General features: G+C 47.1%; 3 protein-coding genes across 16 annotated transcripts in view; 1 reads left to right on the top strand and 2 right to left on the bottom strand.

The window, feature by feature from the left end:
* Positions 1-4925, bottom strand: part of RPA1 (replication protein A1) — a 43398-nt gene extending 38473 nt beyond the window's left edge. Inside the window, exons 1-5 of the mRNA XM_037880801.2 lie at positions 4788-4925; positions 2401-2448; positions 1951-2029; positions 1201-1309; positions 185-273 (exon numbers count right to left, since the gene is read on the bottom strand). Coding sequence (XP_037736729.1) covers positions 185-273; positions 1201-1309; positions 1951-2029; positions 2401-2448; positions 4788-4820 — 358 coding nt within the window. The 5' untranslated portion in view covers positions 4821-4925. The remainder of the gene's footprint in view (positions 1-184; positions 274-1200; positions 1310-1950; positions 2030-2400; positions 2449-4787) is intronic.
* A 41-nt stretch (positions 4926-4966) lies between these two features.
* Positions 4967-25719, top strand: SMYD4 (SET and MYND domain containing 4). 14 transcript variants are annotated; one of them, XR_006286264.1, is made up of 12 exons: positions 5239-5522; positions 5617-5761; positions 7375-7455; positions 8520-9690; positions 11908-12090; positions 12721-12890; positions 13868-14000; positions 14508-14624; positions 14985-15108; positions 15919-16134; positions 17428-17620; positions 25346-25719. XR_006286264.1 is itself a non-coding variant. In XM_043530948.1 (10 exons), the coding sequence occupies exons 2-10, from the start codon at positions 5908-5910 to the stop codon at positions 16070-16072; spliced, it is 2148 nt and encodes a 715-aa protein (XP_043386883.1). In that variant the 5' UTR covers positions 4967-5088; positions 5617-5907; the 3' UTR covers positions 16073-16281. The 14 variants fall into 14 exon arrangements, 5 of the variants coding, with proteins under 5 accessions (XP_043386883.1, XP_037736728.1, XP_043386882.1 ...); XR_006286265.1 differs by lacking the exon at positions 25346-25719 and adding an exon at positions 21668-24101; XR_005222688.2 differs by lacking the exon at positions 17428-17620 and having other exon boundaries at positions 14985-15068.
* Positions 16646-24642, bottom strand: SERPINF1 (serpin family F member 1). Its single transcript, XM_007057697.4, has 8 exons — positions 24509-24642; positions 21707-21792; positions 21095-21296; positions 20855-21010; positions 19720-19923; positions 18608-18750; positions 17505-17715; positions 16646-17054 (listed from the first exon to the last, which is right to left on the bottom strand). The coding sequence occupies exons 2-8, from the start codon at positions 21782-21784 to the stop codon at positions 16795-16797; spliced, it is 1254 nt and encodes a 417-aa protein (XP_007057759.1). The 5' UTR covers positions 21785-21792; positions 24509-24642; the 3' UTR covers positions 16646-16794.
* Positions 25720-26415: the final 696 nt, after the last annotated feature.

The following is a 26415-nucleotide window of genomic DNA, read 5'->3' as shown; positions in this document are numbered from 1 at the left end:
CACTGTACAAAATTGTAAGCTACACAGGTACAGGTGACAGTGGAGAACTGGAAATCAAGACTCCAGGCACAAGACAATTAAATGGGTGTCCTTATTTTTTTCACTAAAAACAGAGTAACCAGCTGAAAACCAGCATGATAGTGAGTCTCTTATACAATTCTATTGTCTGTATGAGGTTCCTTACCTTCATTGTATGGTACTGGATTGCCAATATTTGCACCAACCACATCAGCTGTTTTCAGAACATCTAAATCCATCAATATAATCACTCTCCTACAAACACAAAGCAAGCAACAGTAAAGACTCTTGACATCTTCCTGGACACTTCTTGAGAGAGAAGCCCATATATAGCCCTACGCTATAAATGAGTCTTTTGCATACACACAGGCACTGCAATCACTACAGAAGGCAGATTTCCTGCTGAGGCACTGTCAAGAAGAAACACTCCATTATCAACTAGAGATTTAACCATTTAGTAAATGCAGGTAGAAGTGGTGTAGGTTGAAACAATACAGCACTTAATCAGGAAGAGCAGATAGCCATCAGAATGATGCACATGATGTTGAGATGTAGGGATACAGTCAACGTTATTGTCGGAGCACATAAAATGTGCTAGATCCCTTACAACTCTGCCCCATATGGCATAAAACTAAATACAAGTGAGTGTCAAATAGAAAAGGTGGACTGGGGAGAAAGACAGTGACAGCAAAAGTTCACACAGTTACACATTCATGCATGTACACAATCTTGAAGGTTTGTTACTCTACCTTAATTTGCAATAGAAAGTTCAAGTACTTTACCATCTGAATACAAAAACAACCACCACCAGGGCATGTCCTCATTCACACCCTCACCCACAGCAAGTAATTTTCAGTGACTGAAATCTAATGATTATGGAGTTGGATGCATTTTATCCAGTTATTTCCATTTAATTACTACACAGATATTAATATCTGCAACTAAGCACATTGCAGCCAGGTACAGCAACTTTTATCTCTGTAACCTTCGAACAGCCATCACGATTACATGATGTGTCAGGAGAAACACATGCCTCCTCCCTCATGCACCATACACCCCAATGGATACACCTATTAATAATCTCAGAACAACAGCAGTTGACCTCTCATCCTGTATGTGAGATGCAGCAGCATCCACTAGTCAGATGCATTTGTGTGCCCATATCTAAATATACATGAATACCTTCCATCTTTCAGGCTGTTAACAATGTATCTGTTAACCTGGCAGATACAGTGGGCAGACAAGCGCTCCTCTTCAATTAGAGAGTTCAGCTGTGTAGCCAACATGAAAGCTGCAAAAAACAGAAGAAAAACCCTAAAATAACCAGCATATGCAGCCCTGAAAAGATGGCCGTCATAGCTAACTGCAGTCAATCCATTCTGGCCACTGGTCCTGCATAGATCTAAGGCCTGCCCCATTAATCATCTCACACAAACCAGTGCAATCACAAGTGAGAAAGTGTGAATATATCACTGGAACATAAATCACTTATTAACTCCCTAAAGTTTGAGAACAGAATACAACACCCTTGCAATGATATTTTGCCTTGTAGCCCAACCCACTGAAGTAAAATTTATGCAGCAAATCAGAAAAAGATAGATTAAGATGAGCTGCTAAATGGTTCTTGGACCTCACCACTATTAGGATAGTCCGCTAATCACCGTTCTGTATGACTGAGCTGTTCTCCATAATTAACATGAATTCTTGGACGCTCTGCAACAACAACTCAGAAAAGTTTGATTTTGTTTGTAAGATTAAAATACAATTATAGATCCCAGAATCTAAATAAATTTAAATAAATAAATTCTATATCCTTCACACACTCCTTTGGAACTTAGTTCAGCAGCAAAAACCACTCTGTCATTAATTCTGACAATTGGGTGCAGTTATTAGCCATGCACTTGTAAATTCTCATCACTATGCATTACTTACAGGAAAGTGTGTTCACCCCATCGCTCATCAGCACACGGTAACGAGGTGGCCCATTTCCTGTGGCTATGGCACGGATGTTCTAGAAGAAAACACTTGAATTCTTAGCCCTTATCTGATTTTATAGGCACACAGAGACAAAGTATGAGATCACACCTATTGGGGAGAGCTTACTCATAAAGCAGAAAACTAAGATAGACAGATGACAATCAATTAAAGCCAATCTCAGATGGACTAAAACATGCTTGCTCAGATTCATGCCAACGAGCCTTTCAGTGCTCCTTTGCTCACCTACAAGGCTTCCACCTCTTTGTGTCTGAATTGGATTGTAAACTCATGGGAGGGCAGTTGTCAGGCACCTTATCTTTATGGACTCGTGGAGCAGCATGTACAATTATAAGTACACTAAGCTACGGATAATAGGAATAAAATAACACTTGAGGGAATACTCACAATGACTTGGAGGACAGGCTTTAAATTATTCTCTCCCTGCATTATGGCCTATAAAGGAAGATAGAGGATTTAATCCTTTTGATTGGAAAACATTTTTAGAGCTTTGTGACTGAGGAGATTAGCCAACAAATAACTGGACTAATTATAATAAACTGTTCCCAAAACAGGGAATCAAACTTGGTTAGTGTGCCAACAGTGTGAACATCCTCAAAATTTCTATTCATTGTATAAGCGCGTCCTGATACAAGGAAAAGGACAGACCATTTGTTGAGAGAAGCATTTCACCTCAGAAATCCCTGCACTTTATGGGAAGTAACTGGCTGATTTACTAGTTCATCAATTCTCACACAGTTGCCTGTTGAGCATTTTCAGGCAGCCGATGGAGCTGCTGCAAGTAGTTATACCTCCTACAAACTGTAACTTAGCCAAGGAATCTAGAGTTCCCAAAGAGTTCAACTATTTTTTTTAAAGACCATCTCTTCCCTTTCCACATTTCTCTGTTTGTCAGGGGTGGGCAAACTTTTTGGTGCGAGGGCCACATCTGGATATGGAAATTGTATGGCGGCGAGGCATGAATGCTCATGAAATTGGGGGATGGGGTGCAGGAGGGGTGAGGGCTCCGGCTGATGGGTTGGGGGTGTAGGAGGGTCCTCTGGGCTGGGACCAAGGGGTTCGGAGGGTGGGAGGGGGATCAGGGCTGGGACAGGAGGTTGGGGCATGGGAAGGAATCAGTAGTGTAGGCTCCAGGCACATTTACCTCAAGCAGCTCCCAGAAACAGCAGCATGTCCCCTCTCCGTCTCCTACGCAGAGGCACAGCCAGGTGGCTCTGCGCGCTGCCCCATCCAGAGGTGCTGCCCCTGCAGCTCCCATTGGCCATGGTTCCCGACCAATGGGAGTTGCGGGGGCGGCAGCTGGGGAGGAGGCAGTGTGCAGAACCCTCTGGCTGCCCCTACATGTAGGTGCCAGAGGGGGGTACATGCCACTGCTTCTGGGAGCCTACAGAGCCACGGCACATGCGGAGGGGGGCAAGCCCCAGGAGATTGAGGGCCAGATTAAAATGTCTGAAGGGCCAGATGTGGCCCCTGGGCCGTAATCTGCCCACCCCTGCTCTTTGTTGCATATTTCGCCGGTGTTGAATTCAAGTGGGATCAAATTGGCAAAATACCAGAACTGGAGTAGTAGTAAACACGCAGGCACAGAACCAGACCGCAAACAGTACCCAAGAGTTGGGGCAGAGAGTGCTATGGGTAATTTATTTTTTTGTTATACTTTGTAGGGTTGTTGCTCACTCTCTTTTGCTCATTTAACCAACTGTCAGAGGTGTGCTGAACAGATGACAAGCACTCCCCTCTAACTTTATAAACCTCAAAAATAATAGGAGTGAAATTATGGACAGGCAGCAAGAATAAACAGCTCAGATACAGAAAGGCGGGGTTATAACTAACCAGCTGCTCCACCACTTTAAAGAAGATAGAAATCCACAGCCAGGCGGATACTATCCAGCTATAACTTTAGGGCCGGAAAGGGAGGTATGTGTGACAAGGATTGCTGAGGAAGTGGCCATGGAGTGGAAGAATGTAACAACCCAGGGGTGTAGTGAAGAGATTCTCAAACTGGGGGTCATGACCCCCCCGAGAAGTTTATTATGTGGGGGTTATGAGCTGTCAGTCTCCACCCCAAACCCCACTTCGCCTCCAGCATTTATAGTAGTGTTTCATATAAAATAATTGTTTTTAATTTACAAGGGGAGGTCGCACTCCGAGGCTTGCTGTAAAGGTCACCAGTATAACAGTTTGAGAACCGTAACGAAAGCAGGTCCAGCACAGGCGCCGAGTCCGTGGGTGCTCCGGGGCTGGAGCCCCCACGGGGAAAAAGTGGTGGGTGCCCCCCCCGGCTCCCCCGAGCGCGCCGCGGCCCCGCCCCCCCCCCGGCTCCCCCGAGCGCGCCGCGGCGGCGAGCGCCGGGAGGGAGGGGGAGGAGCGGGGATTTGGGGAGGGGTCCAACGGGGGGGGGGGTGGAGTTGAGGCAGCGACTTTGGGGGCAGGGACGGAGGGCGCGGGCACCCCCCGGCGCCATGAGGAGCTGGCGCCTCTGAGGGCCGGAGCGGGGTGGAGGGGCCTGTCCGGCCGCTTCCGAGAGCGCTCGGGGCCCTGCGCCACCCGAGAGCAGTTACTCCACTCGGCGCCGTGCGCTACCCTGCCTAGCCTCTGGGGGGGCCACAGGACAGGCCCCGCGCCGGGCCCCTGCCCCCCGAGCACTGACCACGCCCATCTCGCCCCCCCCCGCGGGGCCCAGCCCCCACTCCTTCCCACGGGAGGAGGTGGAACCGCAGCGCGGCCGGGCGGGCTCAGGGCAGGCCGGGCGCCCGCTCCCCGAAGCTCCTCACCGCGATGGCCCCCTCGCTCAGCCGCGCGCTCATGGTGCGTAGCCTCCCCGACCGCGAGCTCTTCGCACTCCCGCCAAATCCTCCCTCTCGCCGCTCAGCCGTCGCGCGACGCCACCCCCTCAGCACGTACGCTCCGCACGTATAGACGTCACCGGTGCGACACCCGCTATTGGCTGGCGTGCTCTGTACGGCGGAAGTGATCCCCCGGCCTGTCGTCGGTGTGCGCCGCCATGGGCTCCTCCTGACTGACTCCGAGTCCCGCGGCTGAGGAGCGTGACGGAGAGAGCCCCGCCGGGCGGGGGTGAGCAGGCAGGGCCGTGTAGCCTTCTCGGGGCTGGGTGCGGGTCGGGGGGGAGCTCAGCGGCCCTTGTCTCCAGGCGCGGGAGGGGTCCGTGCGCTGCCCGGCCCTGTCTCCCGGGCTGCTGTGAGCGTCGGGCGCCGTGTCCCGGCGGGCCCCGGTAGGGCCGGGACGCGCTCCCTCGCCCACCCCGCCGCGGCAGGCACGCACGAAGGCGGGCGCGGGGCTGCCGCGGCCCCGCTGGTCCTGACCCCGCTGCCGCCAGCTCGCAGGGCGGCTCTGTCCAGCCGGCGTCTTCCCGCCATGGATCTGCCCGCGGAGCAGTGGAAGGCGTACGCCCGTCGGAGGTGGGCCTCGCTGGAGCCCGGCCTGCGGGAGCAGCTCTCCCTGGCCGTGCCGCCTGGGGACACCTTCCTCCTCTGCCTGCCCCTCTTCCGGTGAGTAGCCGCCCGCCCGCCGGCCCGGCCGCCCGCCCGCGGCGCTGCCGTGTGGCCGCCGGCCCCTGACGCGGAGCTTTCCCTCTCCCCGCAGAGCCGCGGACGAGGACTTTTTGCGCAGGCTGGCGCTCGGTAACGGGGTGGGAAAGGATCCGAGAGCTGCGCTTTTCTACAAGCAGGAGGGGAACAAGAGGTTTCAGAACAGGGAATACGCGGCTGCACGGATCCTCTACTCCAAGGTAGAGGTGCCCAGTGGTTCACGCCGGTGCTTTGGGGGCACTTCGGCCTCGGGTTCATCTCGCGGTAGGCGGTGTGATGTGGGGATAACTTTACCGGGGCTCCCAAGGCATGCTGAGGTGTTTGTGGCTGTTGTGAGAGATGTCTAATGCGGCTGTGTAAGGTGAGCAAGGAAACGGCGTTCTGGGGCGCCCTCCAGTCACGAGAAGTTTTGTTCTGCGCGTACCCTGCATGTAGCCAGTCAGTCTTCTCTCGTCACGGCTATAACCTGGCCACGTGTTCGTCCCATCTCTGCTCTGGGCTTGGCCGAGTCACTGGTTGCTCTTAGCTCAGTCTGGAAAGGTACTAGCAGTCTCAACTCCCAGTGATTTTCACAGGAGCTGAGAATAATGCTCTGCACCATTCAGGATTGGATCTATGATCTCTGTGTTCTCTAGTTTCTATATATGCAAAATAAAAACATCTTCCTCACAAGGGTGTTGAGGCTTAATTTATAGGCTTTTGTACAGCGTATTCGCAAAAAGAAAAGGAGTACTAGTGGCACTTGAGAGACTAACCAATTTATTTGAGCATAAACTTTCGTGAGCTACAGCTCACTTCATCGGATGGAACTTCAGCTGTAGCTCACGAAAGCTTATGCTCAAATAAATTGGTTAGTCTCTCAGGTGCCACTAGTACTCCTTTTCTTTTTGCGAATACAGACTAACACGGCTGCTACTCTGAAACCTGTACAGTGTATTGTGATCCTTCGATGGAAGACTCTAGAGAAGGGCAAATTATTATGATTGATAGATTTTTAAAGCCAGAAAGGGCCTTTCTAATCATCTAATCTGACCGCCTACAGAACACAGGCCATAGAACTTCATCCAGTAGTTCCTACATCGAATACATTCTTTGTGATTAAGCTATAGTGTGTCTTTAAAAAGACATCCAGTTTTGGTTTAAAGATTTCAAGTGATGGAAAATCCACCATGTCCTTAGGCAAATTATTCCAGTGGTTGGTTGATCTCTCTGTTAAAATTTTGCAAAGTGTTTCAAGTCTGAATTTAGTCTAACAGAAAAAGGCATAATGAAGTGTTCGTGTGCAAGTACTTATAGACTGTGATTGAATCATCTTTTAACCATATAGTAACTAAATAGATTGAGCTTCTTAAGTCTTTTGCTGTAAGGCAGGATTTTCAGAGCTTGAGTAATAATTTTTCCATTTTCTGAATCCTCTCCAATTTATCAACATCTCTCTTTGAAGAGTAGGCATCAAAATCAGGAATACTATTCCAGTAATGGCTTCACTAATGTAATCTACAGAGATAAACTACCTCCCTGCTCCTCTGTATTCCCCTGTTTATATATCCAAGAATCTCACAAGCCCTCCTAACCACATTATGATGTGGAATAAAGATGGAAGAGGTTAAGATAAGCAAGATTGGGAATGAAAATCTCCAGTACACTAATCCAGTGGTTGGCACATAACAGGTTCAATTGACTCTTTACCCCACTACTCTCCCTTTCCCAGCCCTGACCACGCACATTTCATGTCCCAGAACCCAAGCTGCCCATAGAACATATACCAATCCCTCTTTCTCAATGTGCCAACTACTCTTTTTGGTCTTTGCAGGCAGTGTCCCACAACAGCCCAGAAATGTCATTGTGTTATGCCAATCGCTCTGCAGCCCTCTTTCACTTGGGTCAGTTTGAGGTAAGTCCTAGATTTGACAGAATCAGGGACAACCCAGCAGCTATTCATTTTGAAAACTGGGTATAGAGAATCCGGTAATGGCAGTGAAGTTTTTGCAGCTATTCAATTGTGTTTTATATGCTGTGCCACAACTTCAAAAAAGTGGCATGCTGTGTGTTTCTGAAGGTGCCAGCACTGCGTAATCCCCCTATATGTTTCCCAAAAGACGGCAGCAGTCGGGCTAGTTGAAGGTGTTTAAATGAAGTGCCACTAAATTGGAAAAGGCCATACCTCAGTGGGAGACCATTGCTCAACATTGTGTGCTCTTGGTCCAAAATAGCCTAAGATGGCATTTGGGGATGGCTAGAGTAGGATTTCTCTTTTGGAATCTGAGCAGTGGATGATATTAATCTGGTTTGTAATGTGTTCTTGCTGCTGTTTTTGTAATGGTTTTTATGGTATAGTTTTAGTGGATGATAAGGGTGCCTAGGACTTGGTGTTGTGTCCTTTGCTCTTTATATAGCAAACATAATATGAAGAAACCACACTGGCGCAGTGAAGTCGATATCACCGTATTTACTAACTGTATACAACATGCAATGCCTAGCTACATTTATACACTGCTGCTCTGCATTCCAGTAGCTTTTAAAACCTAGAAGAGAGGGAAAGCCAGTAGAGGGCTTACTAACTAACTAAAGCTATATTATCCAAGCCCTGTACACTAGACCTGGGATAGGTGTTCTTGTGTTTATTTAAATCCAAATTATGATGACTAAAGAACAAAGTTTAAATACCAGAACAAGAGGCTGTGGTCCCATATGATTTTAAAACTGCTTCAAGCTGCAGGTGCCTTTCTGAATTCCTGCGGAGTCTCTTCACCCTTTCTCTCTATGGGATGGTCTCACTTTTAAAGTGGCAGCACTGTATAAGACTTTACTGTGACCCCTGTTCAGTCATGGACCAGAAACTTAGTTAATGCAGTTCTAAATAAATGAAATGTGTCCAATCTCAGATGAGGCAGAAGAGTAAAAATCTTTCAGGCATTTTTCAAAGTCATTTAAAACGCCTCTTGTATTCGCTTCCAGGATTGTCTGGAAGACATTGACAGGGCTCAAGCCCAGGGCTATCCAGACAGATTGCAGCCTAAGATTTTGCTGCGGAAAACTGAGTGTCTGCTTCTTCTGGGAAGATTACAGGAGGCAGCAGGGGTCATCAGCAAGGTGGAGAGTAAAATAGCTATGGATCAGAGTCTGACTAGTACCACACGCCAGATTTTGCTAAGAAAAATCAGCCAACTTAAAGTGAAAGCACATGAGAAGGAGAGTAGCCCACTATCGGTGCCGGAAGCACTCAGCAAAACTCAAAAGGACTTGGAATTCTGGGAAGAAAATGGTAAAATTTCAAGTGCATCTTCATCTGTGAGCTTGAACTTTAACTCCTGCAAAGGCCGTCATCTGGTTGCCACCAAAGACATTCTGCCAGGGGAGAACTTGGTGAAAGAGGAGGCCTTTGTAAGTGTGCTCAGCCCAGGGAAGGGTCTGTTGCTCCAGGACAGTGCTGAAACAACATGGGATACTAGGGTAACTAATGGGGACCTCCACTGTCATCGCTGCTTGAAGCAGCTCTTGGCTTCAGTGCCCTGCGGGGGGTGTAGCTATGCCAAGTACTGCAGCAAGAAGTGTGCACAGCTGGCATGGGAGCACTATCACAGTACAGAGTGCCCATTAGGGGCACTGCTGCTCACACTAGGGGTCTTCTCCCATGTTGCCTTAAGGACTGTCCTAGTGGCTGGATTTGCAGAGGTTAGCAGCTTAGTGAAGCAGTTTCATGGAGATGACAAGGAACTTTACAAGACTGAAGCCAGAGGTAAGAGTCTGGATGAGACACGAGATTCCACAGCTGGCATGGAGGATCTCTCTGAGAAAGCAAAGCCTTTGATTCCTGGTTGTGAGGATGATGGACAGTACCAGGGTTCTTACCAAGCTGTCTTCAACCTTTTGACCCATGCTGAAAAGCACAGCCCTGAACACAAGTTCCTTTGCAGCCTGAGCATAATAGCCATATGCAAGAAACTGCTCGACACAAATCTGACCATTTTTAGTCAGGAGTCATGTGAGAGCCAGTCCAAACTGAAAGCACATGTGAAGTTGTCTGCTGAATTGTCTCCGGAGCTGAAGATTCTGGGAGAAGCAATGCTGAGGCATATGTTGCAGCTGCAATGTAATGCTCAAGCAGTGACTGCAATCCGGGAGTCAGGTCAGTGAGAAACTACTCTTCTCTCTTGTCCTCATTGGATTGTCCTTTGGGAGGGATATAGTAAATGAATGAGCACTCTTAAAGAGATCACACTGCACTTGGGTAAACTTTGTGTAAGTATCTTATCTCCCTAAAACCTCATAATCTCTTTCACAATGGAAACTTCCTTAATCTTTCCTAGTGGTATGCCCAGCATAGAATCATACAAATGTAGGGCTAGAAGTGACCTCAAGAAATCATCAAGTCCAGCCCCCTGTGCTGCGACAGGACCAAGTAAACTTAGATCATCCCTGCCAGATGTTTGTCCAACCTGTTTTTAAAAACTTGCAATGATGGAGATACCACTACCTCCCTTGGAAGTCATACCAGAGCTTAACTATCGTTATAAGTGAAAAGTTTTTCCTGATATCTAACCTAAATCTCCAGGACTGCAGATTAAGCCCTTTACTCCTTGTCCTACCTTCATGGAGAGCAATTGATCACCATCCTCTTTATAACAGCCCTTAACATATGTGAAGACTGTTTTCAACACCCCACCCCACCACCCCCGTCAGTCTTCTTTTCTCGACTAAATGACCATTTTTTTTAACCTTTCCTTCTAAAAGGTTTAGAAAATCTGATTTGTCATTTTTATTGCTCTCCTCTGCACACTCTCCAATTTATCCACATCTTTCCTAAACTGTGGTACCCAGAAATGGACACAGTACTCCAGCTGAGGCCTAACCAGTGCCGATAAAGTGGGACAGTTACCGCCTGCATCTTATACATAATGCTCCTGTATATACACCCTAGAAAGATACTAGTCTTTTTCACAGCTGCATCACATTGCGGACTCATTCAATTTGTGATCCATTATAACTCCCAGATTCTGTTCAACAGTACTACCAACTAGCCAGTTATTTCCCATTTTGTAGTTGTGCATTTGATTTTTCTTTCCTAAGTGGAGTACTTTGCACTTATCTTTATTAAATTTCATCTTGTTGAATTCAGACCAATTCTCTGATTTTTCAAGGTTGTTTTGAATTGTAATCCTGTCTTCTGAAGTACTTGCAACCACTCCCAGGTTGTTGTCATCTGCAAATTTTATAAGCATACTCTCCATTCTGTTATCCAAGTCCTTAATGAAAATATCGAATAGTACTGAATCCAGGACTGACCCCTGCAGAACCCCACTGGATACGCCCTCCCAGTTTGACAGTGAACCACTGATAACTACTCTGAGTACAGTCTTTCAGCCAATTTTGCACCCAGCTTATGATGATTTCATCTAGACCACATTTCCCTAGTTTGATAGATAACTAGGCTTGGAAGGATTAGATTTTTTTCAGCAAATATCAGTAAACATCAGTTTCACCATACACATAGAAACAAACAAAATACTTCAATCAAAATTTACAAATAGGGAAAGTAAGAAAAATGCTGCTTGAGAACTATTTTGATTTGAGTTTGATTTAAGGATATTTACTTTGTATATTTTCACATGGGATGTTGACAGTTTGTGTTTTAACAGCTATAAAGCTTTAACTTTTTGAATCTCAATGTCTACTGCCATTTAATGATTGTTTGACTCCCCCCATAATTTCTCATAGCTGTGAAATTTTAAATCAATATAAATCGAAAAAATTGCTTATTACCCATAATTTTGCACACATGAACATTTAAATTGATAAAAATTGGGGCGAAATGCTTAAAAATAGACACATCTATTGGCAGAATTAGATTATTTTTTATCTTTTTATAATGTCAGGTATAATGACATTATAGAGTAGACCTCAGGGAATCTGCTCTTCGTTTGGATGCAGGGAGAAATGATTTGGATGCAAAGATTTCTAAATTTATAATTTTAAGTTCTGTTTTTAAAAATATTTCAGTTAAACAGCAGCTAAACCAAATATTTAAACTTAGTATTTGTATTATAGTAGCAGTCTAGAAGGATAGAACTTACCTTCAGCAATCTAGAAATTCTTTGCTTTCCTTGTGGATTCAAATGCGGAGCTGATTACCCAAAACCATCTCCACATGGTCAGACTGTGAGCGTGGCAGCTTTCAAATTTGTTTAGTAATTATTCTTTTATTATCACATTAAAACACCAAAAACTTTTTTTTGCTGCTGATGTTTTGTTGTGATTAGATTCAGTGCCTGGAATATGAGCAAAGTAGGTCACTAGGTCTGATTTCACGATGTATTTGGCCCTTTTTATGTTGTGTGGTCTTTAGAGTCCGGAGACAGCATTGTTGCAGATAGCGAGGAGGTGCGCCTGGCCACAGCCCTCTTCCCTGTCACCAGCCTCCTGAACCATTCCTGTGACCCTAATACTAGCGTGACTTTCAGTGGGACTGCTGTCACAATCAGGGCATCGCAGCCAGTCCCAAGAGGGCAAGAGATTTTCCATTGCTATGGTAAGTTGCAGTCCCTTTCAGGAATACATAGGGTACACAAGTGACCTTTCACGTCTGCAGTCCCTGCAGTATCATGGCCACAAGGGTAACATTTCCAAACATGTGTTTGGAGTTTCTCTGTTCTATCCACACATGCATGTGTGTGCACAACCCTGCATCAATGACATCAGCATGAGACCTCCTATTCCTGCTGTTTATCTCTTACGGTCACTCTCTAGTTGCATCTCAAGATGTGGGACCCACAGTTTATAGCCCTGACATAGAGGCACTGGGCCACACCAACCCCTTCTTCAATCCCATTAATTTCACTGCAAGGCCTCAGATGTGGGTGGGAAATCCAAAATGTAATGAAGCCACAGATTAAATAGGTTTCAGAGTGGTAGCTGTGTTAGTCTGTATCAGCAAAAAAAACCGAGGAGTACTTGTGGCACCTTAGAGACTAACAAATATACCCAAATACATTTGTTAATTTGTTAGTCTCTAAGGTGCCACAAGTACTCCTCGGTTTTTTTACAGATTATATATTCCCTCTCAATCCATGGCAGGGTGGATTTTAGTCTGTAGTTAGGTATCCAACTTCCCTGCTTTCTTAATGTATCATCTCTTTGACTCATTATCATCCCTTTGTAGGGCCTCACCGATGCAGAATGAGGGCTGCTGAGAGGCGGCAACGGCTCCTTTGTCAGTATTTCTTTGAGTGTCAATGCCAGGCCTGCCTGGATGAGTTGGGGTCTGATGTCACAGGCATAGTAGCCACAACGGATATATTCTGCTGTTCCAGCTGCCATGCTTCAATGCAGGTAACTTCCATAATCACAACTGTGTAACTTCTGAAATGTTAGTAAAACTAAGTGTTCTCTGCACTCTGGCATTGTACTGTGAGGGGCAAGGTGGGGAGCTGAGTCCAGGGCCCCTGCTCTTGGGACTAGGCAGAAGTGAGGGATGGTCTCGTTATTCTCTAGCAACCCTCTTGGAAGACTTGTACTTCTCCAGCCTGTCCAGAGGGAAAGGTTGCCGCAATCAAGGGGTCCCACTCAAGTACTGTTTTCTCCCCACCCCACCAATCTTCCAGATGTTTGGAAACCCCTTAATGTGTCTGCCTTGTGCCCTTGCTCTCAGTAATCCCTTCACAAAACCCAGTTCTCAAGGAAGGTTTATAAACTAAAAACAGTCCTACTAGGGTCCTAATAGGATCTGCGCATTACTCTCTCTTGCAACCACAAGATCATATGATCTTTGGCCTAATCCTCCACCAGTGTCCTGGTGGTCTCTTTTCCTGTTGGTCTGGTCTGGTCTTCAGATTGTAAGCTCTTAGGGTAGAGACTCTGTTTCATCTGTTTTTGTAAAATACCCTGCACAGCCATGTTGTTGTTTTTTAACTTCTAAAACAGCTGTAGAGCCATGAGCCCTCAAGAAAGAGGGAAGAGAAAGTGTGTATTTTCTGTGAAGACTAATTCGGTGGCTCATGCCCTATTTTGGCCTTATCTAAGTGGGCTCAGGCTGGCACCATTGCCAGGGCTACTCCTTCAGCTTTCTTCCAGAGATCTGAAGATATAACACCAGCACACAGACAGGCCCCTTTGTTTAAAGTGTGGCTGGGAAACAGTGCAATAGCCCTGTAATACACTACAGGGTGTAGAGATACACACCTCTATGCTTTCTGTGTGCAAAAATTATTGTAAAGGTGGCTTGGTCTAGATAATTTAGTCCTGCCTTGAGTGCAGGGGACTGGACTTGAAGACCTCTTGCGGTCCCTATGATTCTATGACTTCCACAGGGGGAAGATGTGCTTCGTTGTTCCAGTGGTGCTTGTACACTCTTGGTTGGCAGGGATTACCTCCTACACCAGTTATGGGACCTTCAGCTGCAAGTTAAAACAGCACTGGGACTTCTCCAAGACAACCAGCCCAGTAAGAGAGCCAGTCATCTGTCTTGGATGTTGTTCAGTTCATTACACAAGTAATCTTTATAGCAAGATCCTGGTCCCAACCACCAGATGGCAGTTTTGCCCAAGCATTTAGGTACTGCTGATGTGAAGCTGGAATCCCTGGGAGCACAAGTGGTAGGCTGCTTATGCTGCTGATCAGACTGGGAGGCTAAATCTCATGTTTGCTCCACTGGAATATGAGGGAATTCAGGGAAATGTTAAAGGTTCGGGCACAGACCCTATGTTCCAGAAGGTCCCCTTGCCCCCGGTGACTCTGCATTAGGTCAGACAGGCTTCAGACTGAAATAGAAATGGTGACCGTAGATAATTCTGCAAGAACAACATATAAAGTCCAGGGCTAACTGCTCAAGGCTGGGGGGCGGGAATAGATGGACCCAATCTCACTTCATAGACCATGGCTAGCTGGCAACTGGCACCTGAAATGAGTTCATGTCTTGTGGAAAAGTGCTTTTGTTCCCTGGATTTGCAGATCAGGCTGTTGAGCTGCTGATGAGGTGCCGGATGGATGCGGAGAACTTCCTGTCTGCAGAGCACATGCTGGTGGGCGAGATTGAGGATCACCTGGCACAGGGTTATGCCACGCTTGGTAAGATGTCTTCCTGTCGCCTCTGGGGTCATTTTTATATGGCTGGCCTATTAATTCTAATGTCAGTAGAAGGAGATTCCCTGATTGGTCTGTTCCCTTTCTCACCTCCCTTCTCTTATTGCAGCCCACTAAACTGACATAGCGGAATCTTCTTAGGAATCTAGTTTTAGCCACAGTCTCTATTCCCAGCCAACAGGGACTGGCTGTGTGACCTTGTGTGCCTCAGTTTCCCACTCTGTACAATAAGGATAACACCCCTCTGTGAGTCTTAGTTCACTAAAGTTGTAAAGTCCTTTGAGTTCCTTCCAGGGCAGTGGTTATAGAAAAGGAGCTATAATAATCCATTCTCTCTTTGGCCAGGAAAGTGGCAGGAAGCAGCGAGGCACCTGCAGCGCAGCATTCAAATTGTGGAAACTCGCCATGGACCGTCCAGTGTGGAAACAGGTCATGAACTCTTCAAACTGGCGCAAGTCCTCTTTAATGGGTAAAGAGCCCCATTCCCACTATCTCACCCTTCATTCTCCATCTCTTCCCTGCTTTAGTCCATGTCCTTGTGTCTCTGAGATGGGGATGTGGCAGGAAGTCCTTGGCATCATTAGTCCCTTTGCAAGATGTCTTCCAGGACTCCTGGATGTTCTGGCAAAGGGGAGACATCTGCCCTTTATCCAGGATGAGGTGGAGGCTGCGAAGTATTTGGATCAAATGAAAGTTTCCTTCAGCTGGCTAGGGGCTCCACAACCATCTTGTGTTCCTTTTGGCATCCTTCCTACCCATTCCTCTGTCCCACTCCTGTCCTATCATCCCCTTTCCTGTTACTGCTTCTCTGGCATCCCAGGTACCATGGAGTGTTCAGGCCCCAGTACTACAGTGCTGCTGATACTTCCTTTTAAAGTGACAGTGCCCCAGACGCTTTCTCTTCTAACCCATTGGCCAGCAGATCTCATTACTTTTTTTGTAGACCCCTTTTTTATCAGTATTTCTGGTTTAACTGTCTCCCACCTTGGCAAGAGTGGCAATAAGATAATATGGCTGTTTTTCCAAGGGTGAAGCACTTTGAGTTCCCCTAGCTAAAACAGAGCATTTACCTGATAGTGATGGGATATGGAGGGTGAGTCCTACCCATGTGATCAGGCACCTCTTCCTTCTTTCACTGAGACAGAAATTCCCTGAGCTGTCCTGGCTTAGGGGGAAATGGAGGAAAGGATGAAGGGTGCTGAATGAATGACTTCATCAAATGTGCTGTGGGAAGATTGTCCCCTAAATCTTTCTCTCACTTCTTCCCTCTGTACTTCAGGTTTGCAGTGTCTGAAGCTCTGTGCACAATTCAAAGAGCAGAGACGGTTTTGTCTGTGCACTGTGGCCCTCAGAATGCCCAGGTCCAGGAACTGCAGGAGATGAGAGCCTGTCTGCTGGAGCTGCCCAGAAGCCTCCTTCACAGGGTTGAGTGACTAACAAAGGAAGCTACCATGTGGCAGGGCAGCCATGCAAACAAGGCCTGGCTACAAGCTGGGTGAGCTCTGAAATGTCCCTAGGGAGGGCCAGGGAATCAAGCTGATCACTGCTGACATGGGAGAGGACACCACTGTGGTACTGACAGAAGGGCTGTCTCATAAAAATGAATGTTGCTGTAGAATTTCTTAACATGCTTTTGAGAGCCCATTATGCGTTTTTTCTGAAGTTGTGGTTCTTCCCTGGAGGGTTAAATGTTGGTCCTATGCACGCAGCCCCCCCCCATGCCCACAGTTTTCGAAAGCAAACAATAGTGGTGAAGTGCTTGCCTGCCATTCAGCACACCTATTCCTGCAAACATGAGAGAGACAGGGCTGGAATGAGGCGGGCAGCAGGCCAGGAAATGTAGAGCCACAAGATGAAGGGGATGCAATAGAACTTGGGCCAGAACAGTGGGGCTCACCAGAGGGGACATATGGTGATGTTGGAGGAACTCTGGGAAACTGGTATGGGGACCCTATGCAAACTGAACCAGGGCCTGTGTCACAAGGGAGAACATTGCGGCGCTTTGAGATGTTCGTGGCAAAAGCTCTTTTATTGCAGCATGTAGGCATAAGATTTGCAAGTTAAAATCTGTGCAGCAGAGCAGGGCCCCAGCATCCTTCCCAGTTACCCCAGCCTTTCTGGAGGACTCTGACATTGCAGGCTGCTGTCCATGCAGCTAAGTGCTCCTGGGATCCAGGATTTTGCCAATAAAGAGGAGGGTTCCCGTGACGTCATCCCGCAGCACAAATAGGAAAGGTCTGTCCAGATGGTAGTCAAGGGGGAAGGTCAGGCGAGCAGCATTCTCTACAGGGTTTGGTGTGGATCTTGCCCCATCTTCATTTAGTTCCAGGACTGCCTTGTGTTGCACATGAGAGAGCTTGGTGGATTTGGGAGAAATCTTGCTGAAGTCAGGTGATGTGAAGAGCGACTGGAGCCCTGTGGGAAAGGAGGAAGATTCCATTAGCTAGGAAGAAGGGGCCTTCTGGGCGGGTGAGGAGACAGTGCTGCAGATTGGGGCCGTACTACTAGTGCTGTAGAGGGGAGGAGTCATAGGCAGGGTTGCCAAGCTTCCAGGGTTGGCCTGGAGTTTCCAGGAATTAAAGATTGTCATGTGATGAAATCTCCAGGAATACATCCAACCAAAATTGGCAACCCTATTCATAGGGTCCATTGAGCTCATTGGGGGATGGTGGGAGTGGCCCCCAGGCAGAGCCTATATGAGAGATGGAAGCATGAGCTGCAGTTGTCAGTGAAGCGCATAGATATGACAGCAGGACCTAGCTTGTGACAATTGACTGCTTGTTCTCAGGAAGCTGAAGGAACAGAGCAGCTCTGCTCACTGCTCTGAGCCCCGGCAGCCTGCAGAGGGCCATGCTGTGTACATACTCATTTCCTGCAGTGTGCTTCTAAGTGCCTCCTCAGAGCTCAGCTTCAGCCTGGGTATGCTCAGCACAGCGTGAATTGTCTTCAGCTCCCTGTCAATGTCACGGACAAACTCTGAGGTGAGACTCTCCTCAATCAGGGTCATGTTCTGGGTCACCTTCTGTGGCAGGAAGAACATAGCACTGACACCGCCTGTTAGTGGTAGCTGGGCAATCTGGAAGGGTAGTAAAAAAAAGACAAGGAGTTATGTCTAAACACACCAGCAGAATCTCCCAGTGCCAGCTGTGGTCTCTGAACCTTGGTTGGTTGGCCAGCCGGCCACTCCATCTACCAGGTTCTTCCTTCCCACCCTGCTTATCTGTTATACCACAAGTCCCCCTTGCCCCTCCACAATGCAGACTTCTGCCCTAAACCCTGTCCCTCCTGCTGTGAAAGGGAATGCAAAATCTCTCCTGTGAGAATCTGTACTGAATTGCAGTATTGCTGTGGGGCACCGTGGAATTCTCAGCTGGAACTTCTACCCCTATACTGATGCTGTGCTATGCACAGTCCCCAGTTCTGGGAGTCTGACTCAGGGTCAGCCCTGCCTAACTCACTAGCAACCTTTCCAGCTATTTCAGGAGCAGCCTTGATGAATTCCCAGAAGCAGCACTTTCCCTCCCCTGTCAGAGGGAGGATGCTTACCAGAGTGTGGAGCTCCACTAGGAACAGGCAGGAACACGTTGTAAAGCAAATAACTTGCCACTTTTTGAAAGGCAGTGAGTCAGAGAGAAACCTCTACAAGAGCCTGCCGTTCCCTGCAACCTATCACTTTCCTCCCTGCCCAGCTGGGGATGGCTGTACAGACTGGAAAGATGTTTGTGCTACTTAAAGATGTAGTTGCTTGCCATATGATCATGGGGATGTGGAGTTCTCTGAGAAAACCCAAAGCTCTCTGCCCTGGTGTGCAATGTAAGCATAAGAGTTACAGGAGTTTGGTGGGAGGGGCAGAACTCACCCTCTAGTGGGGGGGAGCTAGTGAGTGAAGATGGATCTTTCCCTAGTCTTGGGCGAGGTGATTTTGCACAGGGACTACCGTCTCTTTCTTGCTCAGTCCTTCACCTGACCTTGCAGTTGAGTTCTGAGTCGAAGCCATATCGCAGTATGGCTTTGGGGTCCGACATCATGGGCACCTTCACAGATCTGTCTTCATCCAGGTGGAAGTCCTGCAGCGTAGTCTTTGTAGGGTCAAACTTGGTCTCCCACTGTCCTATTTTTAAAAATAAAACAGGAACGTTCAGGAATAATGAGAAAACCTAAGGCCTGGGTGTGTAGCCAGTGGAATGGTTTTGTGGTTTCATACATGAAATAGCCCTTCTTTAGGGGATTGGTCTTGGTAAGTGGAGGATGATAGAGGTGAGAGCGCCAGTTACTGGGATCAGCTATACTTGCAACTTTGTCTTATTGTTACTGTTGGCTCTCTAGTCCCTTCCATCCCATCTGAGGTTTAACCAGATTGGACACGAAGTCATCTGACATATGCTGGTTGGGTGGAGGAGCAGTTGGAGAGAGCTGATATTTTATTTATGTAATTATAAACACATAACTATTTTATACTTTATATGCACAAATACAAGTGGTACTGCTAATCTCCACCTACCCTTTGTGTATTTGCTCGTTGTCTTGACTTGTTAACTCTCCAGGCCAGGGACTGTGTCTGTACCCCTGTTCAGGGGGCACCCAGCACAACGTGGCCCTGAGCCCGACTAGGCCAATAGCTTCTCTTTTGTAATATAAATACTTGATGTCTGGATTCCCTAAAACGGCTCCCCAGTATCTCCTGTCCATGGAGAGGGGTGCTGTGGCAAGCACAGTCCCATCTGAACTCTTGATGAATCTCCTTCCATTGGGCAGGGCATTCTGTCCTTACAGGCTTTCATTTTCCTCCTTCCCTGGCCCCTTTTTGCAAGCAGGTCAAGACTCTGCTTCCTCTGAGTAGTGACTCCTCCCCTGGGGAAGTTCTTTCCATGTTCATCAGGCATCTGTCCCACCTCCTTTACTAAACTCACAGTAGAGAATCTATATCCATGTGTTCAAAGAAGTTTCCTCCTGTCGCTCTGTCTTTCTGCCTACCTCTTCAGTGTGCTCTAGCCAGAAATTGACCTTCCCTCCTGTGTTTTCTGGCATGCAAATAGGAGACCCCGCGTTTCCCCTGCCATGAATGAGAGTAAGCTCTTACCTTTGAAATAAGCTGCCCCGATGAGGAAGATGCTGATGCCTGTAGGTATCTCCTTCAGGAATTTGACAATCTTTCCCTTGGTCTGTTGTTGCACCCAGTTGTTGATGTCTTGAAGGTCTGATTGGGCATTGCCAGTCAGCAGCTTGGGCCGTGCTCCATAGGACTTCGCCAGCCGGCTCACAAACCCAATTTTCATTCTCAGTTCTGAGGGGCAGAAAGACCATTACTGCAGCCTACTCCCTCTATCAGAGACTAAATCCCAAGGCAATGATATACAGCTGAAGGCTTGGCAGTGAACAACCCGCGCCCTTTCCTGACATACTTACAGATGTGTAAGCCAAGGTCTTCTAAATACCCATTGTTGTGATACACAGGCATGCGCAAACACCTAGAGAGTCTGACTAAAGCTGTGTGGGGAACTGATGTATTTATCTAAGTCTCACAGCCACATCCTATGCTGTCTGGAAAAACCTTCAACTAATGGGTAAAGATGGGAGATAGGAACCAAAAGCCTGCCTGTAGCTGCCACTACTTTAGTGTCTGACTCTAGCCCTGTCCCTACACTCCTTATATGATTACAGCTTATTGCGGAGCTTGGATCTTCCTCAAGCCCTCAGGCTGACTGGGGGAAGTGGGAGATTTTAGCATTCTTATCAAGATGGTCTAGAGCAGAGTGAAACATGGCATTTTAACTGACGCTGAGGGGTCAAACAGTCTTATATGATCTGTCTTCCAGGCTGGGGCTGATCATTATTGTAAAGCAAAAGATATAATCAAACTGTATCTGGAATTGAAAATACATCAGATGGCTCCTGGGAGGTAGGCACAGCTAGAGTGAGGTTTAGAGAGGAGATGAAATTATCAAAGCAATTTTTTCTTGGATCCCTTCTGTGCCAGCAGCTCTGTTGCCAAGTGCCCTGTTGACACTTTTGATTTTAATAAACATTTTCCAAGCTCTATATAGGGACCCCCAACATTGTTACTGCATGGTGCAATCGGCACAGGGTGGAAGCAGTTGCTCAGGCTCCAGGCACAGCTGTGTCCTGTAACTGAAGCCATGGGTGCCTGTGACAGTTACCCATCCATTCTGCTCTACTGACTGCTGCTCAGGGACAAAAACAAGATAGGTTTTTACTTTTCTCCACAACAATGCGGGTGGCACTTCTTAGGCCCTTTTCAGGTGCTGTGATGCTGGCCAGTAGCTCCTTGTAGGTGTTGTGGACCTCAGCCTTGTTAAGCAGGTCGTAGAAGAGAGTACGAGAAATCAGGTCTTCTGTTCGCTCTCCAGCACCTGCCAACCATAAGTAAGGGAGCATGAGGCCCCCCTCCAGCCATGCACAAGTATGCATGAGGAGGAGGAGGAGTAGGGACTCACCTAGTAGAATACCAGAAAGTGCAGTAGCCACACTGAAGGGAGACAGTAACACATTGGCGGTGGGAGTCTTGCTTGACTGCTGGCGATATAGGTCATAGCCAAAGTTGGAGACTGCAGCTGCCAGTTTGTTTACAGGGCTTTTGTAGAAGGGATCTTCCTCCTCAGCAGCCTCTGTGTTGCCTCCTTCAGGGGTACCAGAGTCCTTGCAGGCACAAGAAACACTTCTTTAGAATCGTTATGTATCAGAAGGGAGGAGCAGTAATGATAGCCAGAGAACCGTTCACCTTCAAAGTGCTTTACAGACGTTCCTCTGTAAACTGGGGAAGTACTGGCCTTGTCTTACCATTGGGAAAACTGAGGATCACACAGTATGTCATAGGCAGAGCTGGGAATAGAACCCAGTCCTCCCTGCTGTACCTACTAGAGATCCCACCATGCTTTTACCTAGGCAGAGTAGGACTTGCCTTTCTCATTTCATTGCCCATTATGATCCTAGGTTGTCCTTGGCAACTCTGGAGGATGGTGCTTAATATTCCCATTTAGAATTTTAATTTTGGAAGTTTTATGTTCCAGGTTTCTCACTCTCCTTGTCATGTTTTGTATCACGCTCACCTGCTCTGTAGCAGAGTCCTGAGATCTGCTGAGGGAGGCTAGGAGCCCTAACCACAGGAGAACAAACAGAGTCTGCATGATGGAACCTAGAAGGGAAGAACACAATAGAGCTGTTTGCCCTAGTCAAGCTGCCTACTTATTTGTTCCAGCTAGCTCTGTCTACTACACCTAGCAGGAACTGCATTTGCATCTCTGTCTGCAGCAGGACCTGGTGTGCACAGCTGACCAGTTGCAAATCCTCAGCCTTTCGCTTCTTCAGCTGCTTCAGCTCCAGCTGCTTTGGGCTTCTTGAGATTGTGGCATGCACATTTGTGGACACATGGGCAGGTGTGCCTGTGCCGAAAAGCAGAGGTAGAGATGTGATGCAAATCACCCTGGCTCTCAGACAAGACACCAGACTCCATGGCCCTGAAAGGTACTAGATCAGATCAGTGCACAAGAGACGCGTCTTGCTGCTTTACATCCCATACATTCAAATGTCAATATTCATACAAAAGCAGCAAGTGCAACAACTAACACTGGATGAAATAAAAGATAGATAGTTAACGGGCTACTGCTGTTGTTCTGAACATGCATACACCCCCTGCCCAGCCCCCCAATTCAATTCCTAGCCTCAGTCTTGCTCACTGAGTAGCCCTATCCTTGGAGGATTACTGCCTGCATGAGCACCTTACTATCACTCTCACTCAGTAGCTGTTTAAATAGCAACATTGATGGGCTCCAAAGGGAGTCGTAAGAACTCTTCCTCATCCTAAATATATACCATGGGGTAGAGGCTAAAGCAGAGACGAGGTAAAGGGCAGGACTGGGCTTACTCAGGATTCCTGATAGGAAAAAACCATCAAGCTCCCTAGAGCGAGTAATCCTGTTCTTTTTCAGAAATCCAATGTTAACCTCTCCAGTGTCTGCATGGGAGGATTCTGTACGATGATGTGTCTGGCCCAAAGGGTAGTGTTACCCAAATGTTCATCCTGGGTAAATTAGAGCTATTGCAGGGATGCCATGTCCCTGAGGTCAGATGCCATGGGCTGGGTGAAAGCCATGTTTATATAAATTCCAAAGAAATTAAAGGAAGGGCACTTGTATTTAACTAACCCCTGTGATCCAGTGCAGCCAGAGGAGTAGGAGTCTGCACATGTGTTTCAAATTAAATGCAGCTCTAAAGCAAACATGGCTGTTGGTAGAATTGCAGGCTCTTAAAGCCACGTGTCCAAAACGACTACAATTCAGGGACCAGCCTTTCAGGCAGAGGATTCCCCTACAAGAAAAAGCTCCCCCAGACCCTCTCTCCAGAATAGCAGTTTTGCTTTAGGAAACACGATGTGCCTCTACAGCATCCCTGCCAAAGGAGATTTCTCTGTAGCATTGTTTCTGTCTAGAGCAGACATGAAACTGGCTATGCAGTCCAATTTCACAAAACTGCATCTATGCTCAGACACCATCGCCCACCCAGGAGAGCGGTATTCTGGATTTCTTTCCAGTGCAGAAAATATGCTCTGAGTAGAGCTGCTGTACTGAACGAAAGCAATGTTAGGTGGCGTGATGGTGGGTGTGATTCGGGGGCTTTTCGTTCCTGTGAGAGTCAGCCTTATGGTGGGGATTTCTGAGCAGGCCTTCCTCCTGTGGCACACGTGAGCAGAGAGGCTCTGGCTGGATGCTGTCTGAGGATGCCTGCTGCAAGCAGATTCTTCACCTGGCTTTACCACTATGCGTAGTGTGAGAGGTGTGCTCTGGGCTAGGCGTGAGACGTGGGTTTTCCATGAAGTGTGGTCTTTGTTCTGAAAAAAAGCTCTACAATACTCTGCTCCCAACTGCTCTGTGCTCCTGGGAGCATGAGAATGGAGCATGCATTCCCAGATCTTATCATCTTTGCCAAGATTGTCACCACCCTCATATTTCTCAGGCTTTGCCAAGAAGTGATTTCCATTTTAGAATGACAAAGCCCTGCTGAGCCGGAATGGGCCTGAACATCTGGATTCTATTTTTGCAGTTATGATGCACACAGCCAAAACTGCAGATAGAAAAAGTCCTTGCTGGAGCAGAGCTGGGGTGATTTCTAGCATGACTTTAAAATCTATAGCTATGTTTAAAAGGAGAGGAAAAGATCTAGAGCACACAGTCTGTGATGTTAGACTCAGAAAGAGCAGGTTGGGAAACAAGCTGAGAAGATACTTTCAAAGCGCGAATTGTCCGATCCCTGGATCTCTGCAGCTCTAAAATAAAACAGCATTTCCCCCAGGCTAGAGAGTTCTGAAGGTCTCTAACTATCCTTAAGCACATTTGTGTGTGGGATATCTCAGCCACCCCACCCATGAGGTCTGTTTCTCTCTATTGGGGGGTGTCTCAGAGCACCTCACCGAGAGGGTCTGACTCAATTTTCTGCTAGACTTAGTTACTATTGCAAAGAAAAATATCTAACTGCAACACAAGTGCTAACTGATGCAGCATTGTAACCCCTGCCCATCCATACTTGGTCCTCAGAGCCTCCAGGATGGACCCTTGTTCCCAAGCACATTTCTGGCCCTCAATCCCTTCAGGAGGAGCCCCATGACATCTGGAGAGCCCCAGGCCCTCTGTGAGAGTCCCCCATTTCCAGCCTACTCCTGTTCCCCAGGAGGAATTCTATACTCCCCAGGCCATACCACAGCAAGGACCATCACTCTTGTCTCCCAGGCCCAGCAAGAGAGCTCCCTCCCACCCCACCCCTGGGCTCATTCCTGTGCCCTTCCCATAATTCTGGGTACTCCCATTGCTACTAGCTGTGGGCCAACAGGGCCGGAAGCAAGGTGAATTGCTCCTTACCTCGGACTCCTCTCAGCCAGTGCTGTCTAATGTTACCACCCTTGATGAGAGTCTGGACAGCATGGAGTTTATAACAGCCACATCTGCTTTCTTTGCTGCCTGCCAGCAGACTGCCCCCAAGCCCAGCCTTCAGCAGGCTTCAGGTTACACTTCCCAGGGCTCTCTTAAAGTGATCTGCTCTCATTTTTGATCCTGTGATTGTCACTGCATTGTGCTTGCTTTAACCCTTCACTTGATCCAGCTCCCAAAGCAAATCCCATTATTTGAGAAACAGTCAATGGTTAAAACACAAAACTAAGAACCAAGTTCTCTGGCTTCTATTCTGTGCTTTGCACAAGCTCCTTGTGTGACTTTGGGCAAGTCAGCTCCCGTCGCAGAGCCCCAGCTTCCCCATCTGTAAAATGGGACTATTCCTTCCCTACCTCAGGGGGTTATAAAATGCTTGGTGATGGCTGTGTGGGAGCTGCAGTAGCATCATTAATATAGCAGCAACTTTAACATTGAACATAGCAAGAACCTCGACCCAACAGCGGGATCCAAATACTGATTTAAAGCAACTAAGGACCCAGGAGTGGCTCTAGCCAAGCTGCAGGATCAGTATTAACAAGAATGTTAATATGCTCAGTGAAGGAGAGATGGGATGGGACTGTGGCTATCTGACCATTGCCTCAAGCAGCTTGTCTAGAGGGAAATGCTGAAAATGTAGTGAAGGCAGCTGTGCCAAACCCCATATGTAAGATTGTCCTGGAATCTGTCCCTGCTCTGCTGCAGGCCTTACTCTCTAGGCAATGAGAAGCATAAAACTGACTTATTTATACATGCACTCATCTCCTACAGGCCCTCAGCTAATGGGAAGAGGGGATGACTGGAGACCCACATGAACTGCAAACCAGCATCTTTGTGAGCAAAGCAAATAATCCCAGCTGGTTTCTTGTGGCTCAGTGCTGCTTCATTGACCATGGCCAAGCGAGAAAAAACAGTCTTCCTGAGCAGGAATAAGATGGACAGTTATGGCCTTATGTGGAAATTACTTCTGGACTTGTACTGTAAGCAGAGATCAGTGGAAATAAGCTTGTCCCTGTGACCCCTTCTGCGTTCACCTGAGGCTGAGTGATGCTGGTTGTTGGAGATTAGCAGTTGACATTTCCCATGTTTTTCTCCATTTTCTCTTTTCAATGTATGTGTTTTGTACTAAAATGCACTTTGTGGAAGGCTTTGGGCTGATTCTTACTAAGGCCTTGTCTACACAAGAAAGTTGCACCAGTTTAACTATAGGTGTGATTTTAACCCATGCAAAGGCTGTGTGAACACACCTATTTTGCTTTAGCTAAGTCAATTGGTCCTTTTCTATGTGGAGAGTTGTATCTGTTTAACTAAAGTTGTGAATTTAAACAAACTTAGTTAAACCAGTCCAAACCCTCCATGTGGACATTTTATTTTGGTTTGAGGAGCTTATTTTATTTAAAATAGGGCATATTCTTTCTGAACAGCATTAGGCTTTATGTCATGGACATTTTGTATGTTTGATATTCATATGGATTTGCTAAAGTGAAGAAATTCAATAACATTTCAAATATGAAAGTTATCAAGAAATATTAATTTAGTGATGGCTTCACCCTGTGGGCAATTGTTTTCAGGGAAGAGGTCCTGTACCTACATGAGGAAACAGAAATTTTATAATAGAGGGCTCTTCAATTTAGCAGAAAAAGATATAGCGAGATCCAATGGCTGGAAGTTGAAGCTCAACAAATTCAGACTGGAGGTAAGTTATAAATTTTACAGTAAGGGTAGTTGACCATTGGAACAGCTTACTAAGGGACATGGGAAATTCTCACTCACTGGAAATTTTTAAATCAAGATGGGATGGTTTTTCTAAAAGACCTTCTCTAGTTCAAACAGGAATTAAT

The sequence above is a fragment of the Chelonia mydas genome, chromosome 17, assembly GCF_015237465.2.
Source record: "Chelonia mydas isolate rCheMyd1 chromosome 17, rCheMyd1.pri.v2, whole genome shotgun sequence".
Classification (NCBI taxonomy): domain Eukaryota; kingdom Metazoa; phylum Chordata; order Testudines; family Cheloniidae; genus Chelonia; species Chelonia mydas.
The sequence above is the reverse complement of the archived record's forward strand: the minus strand, read 5'-3'. Positions and strand labels throughout refer to the sequence as shown.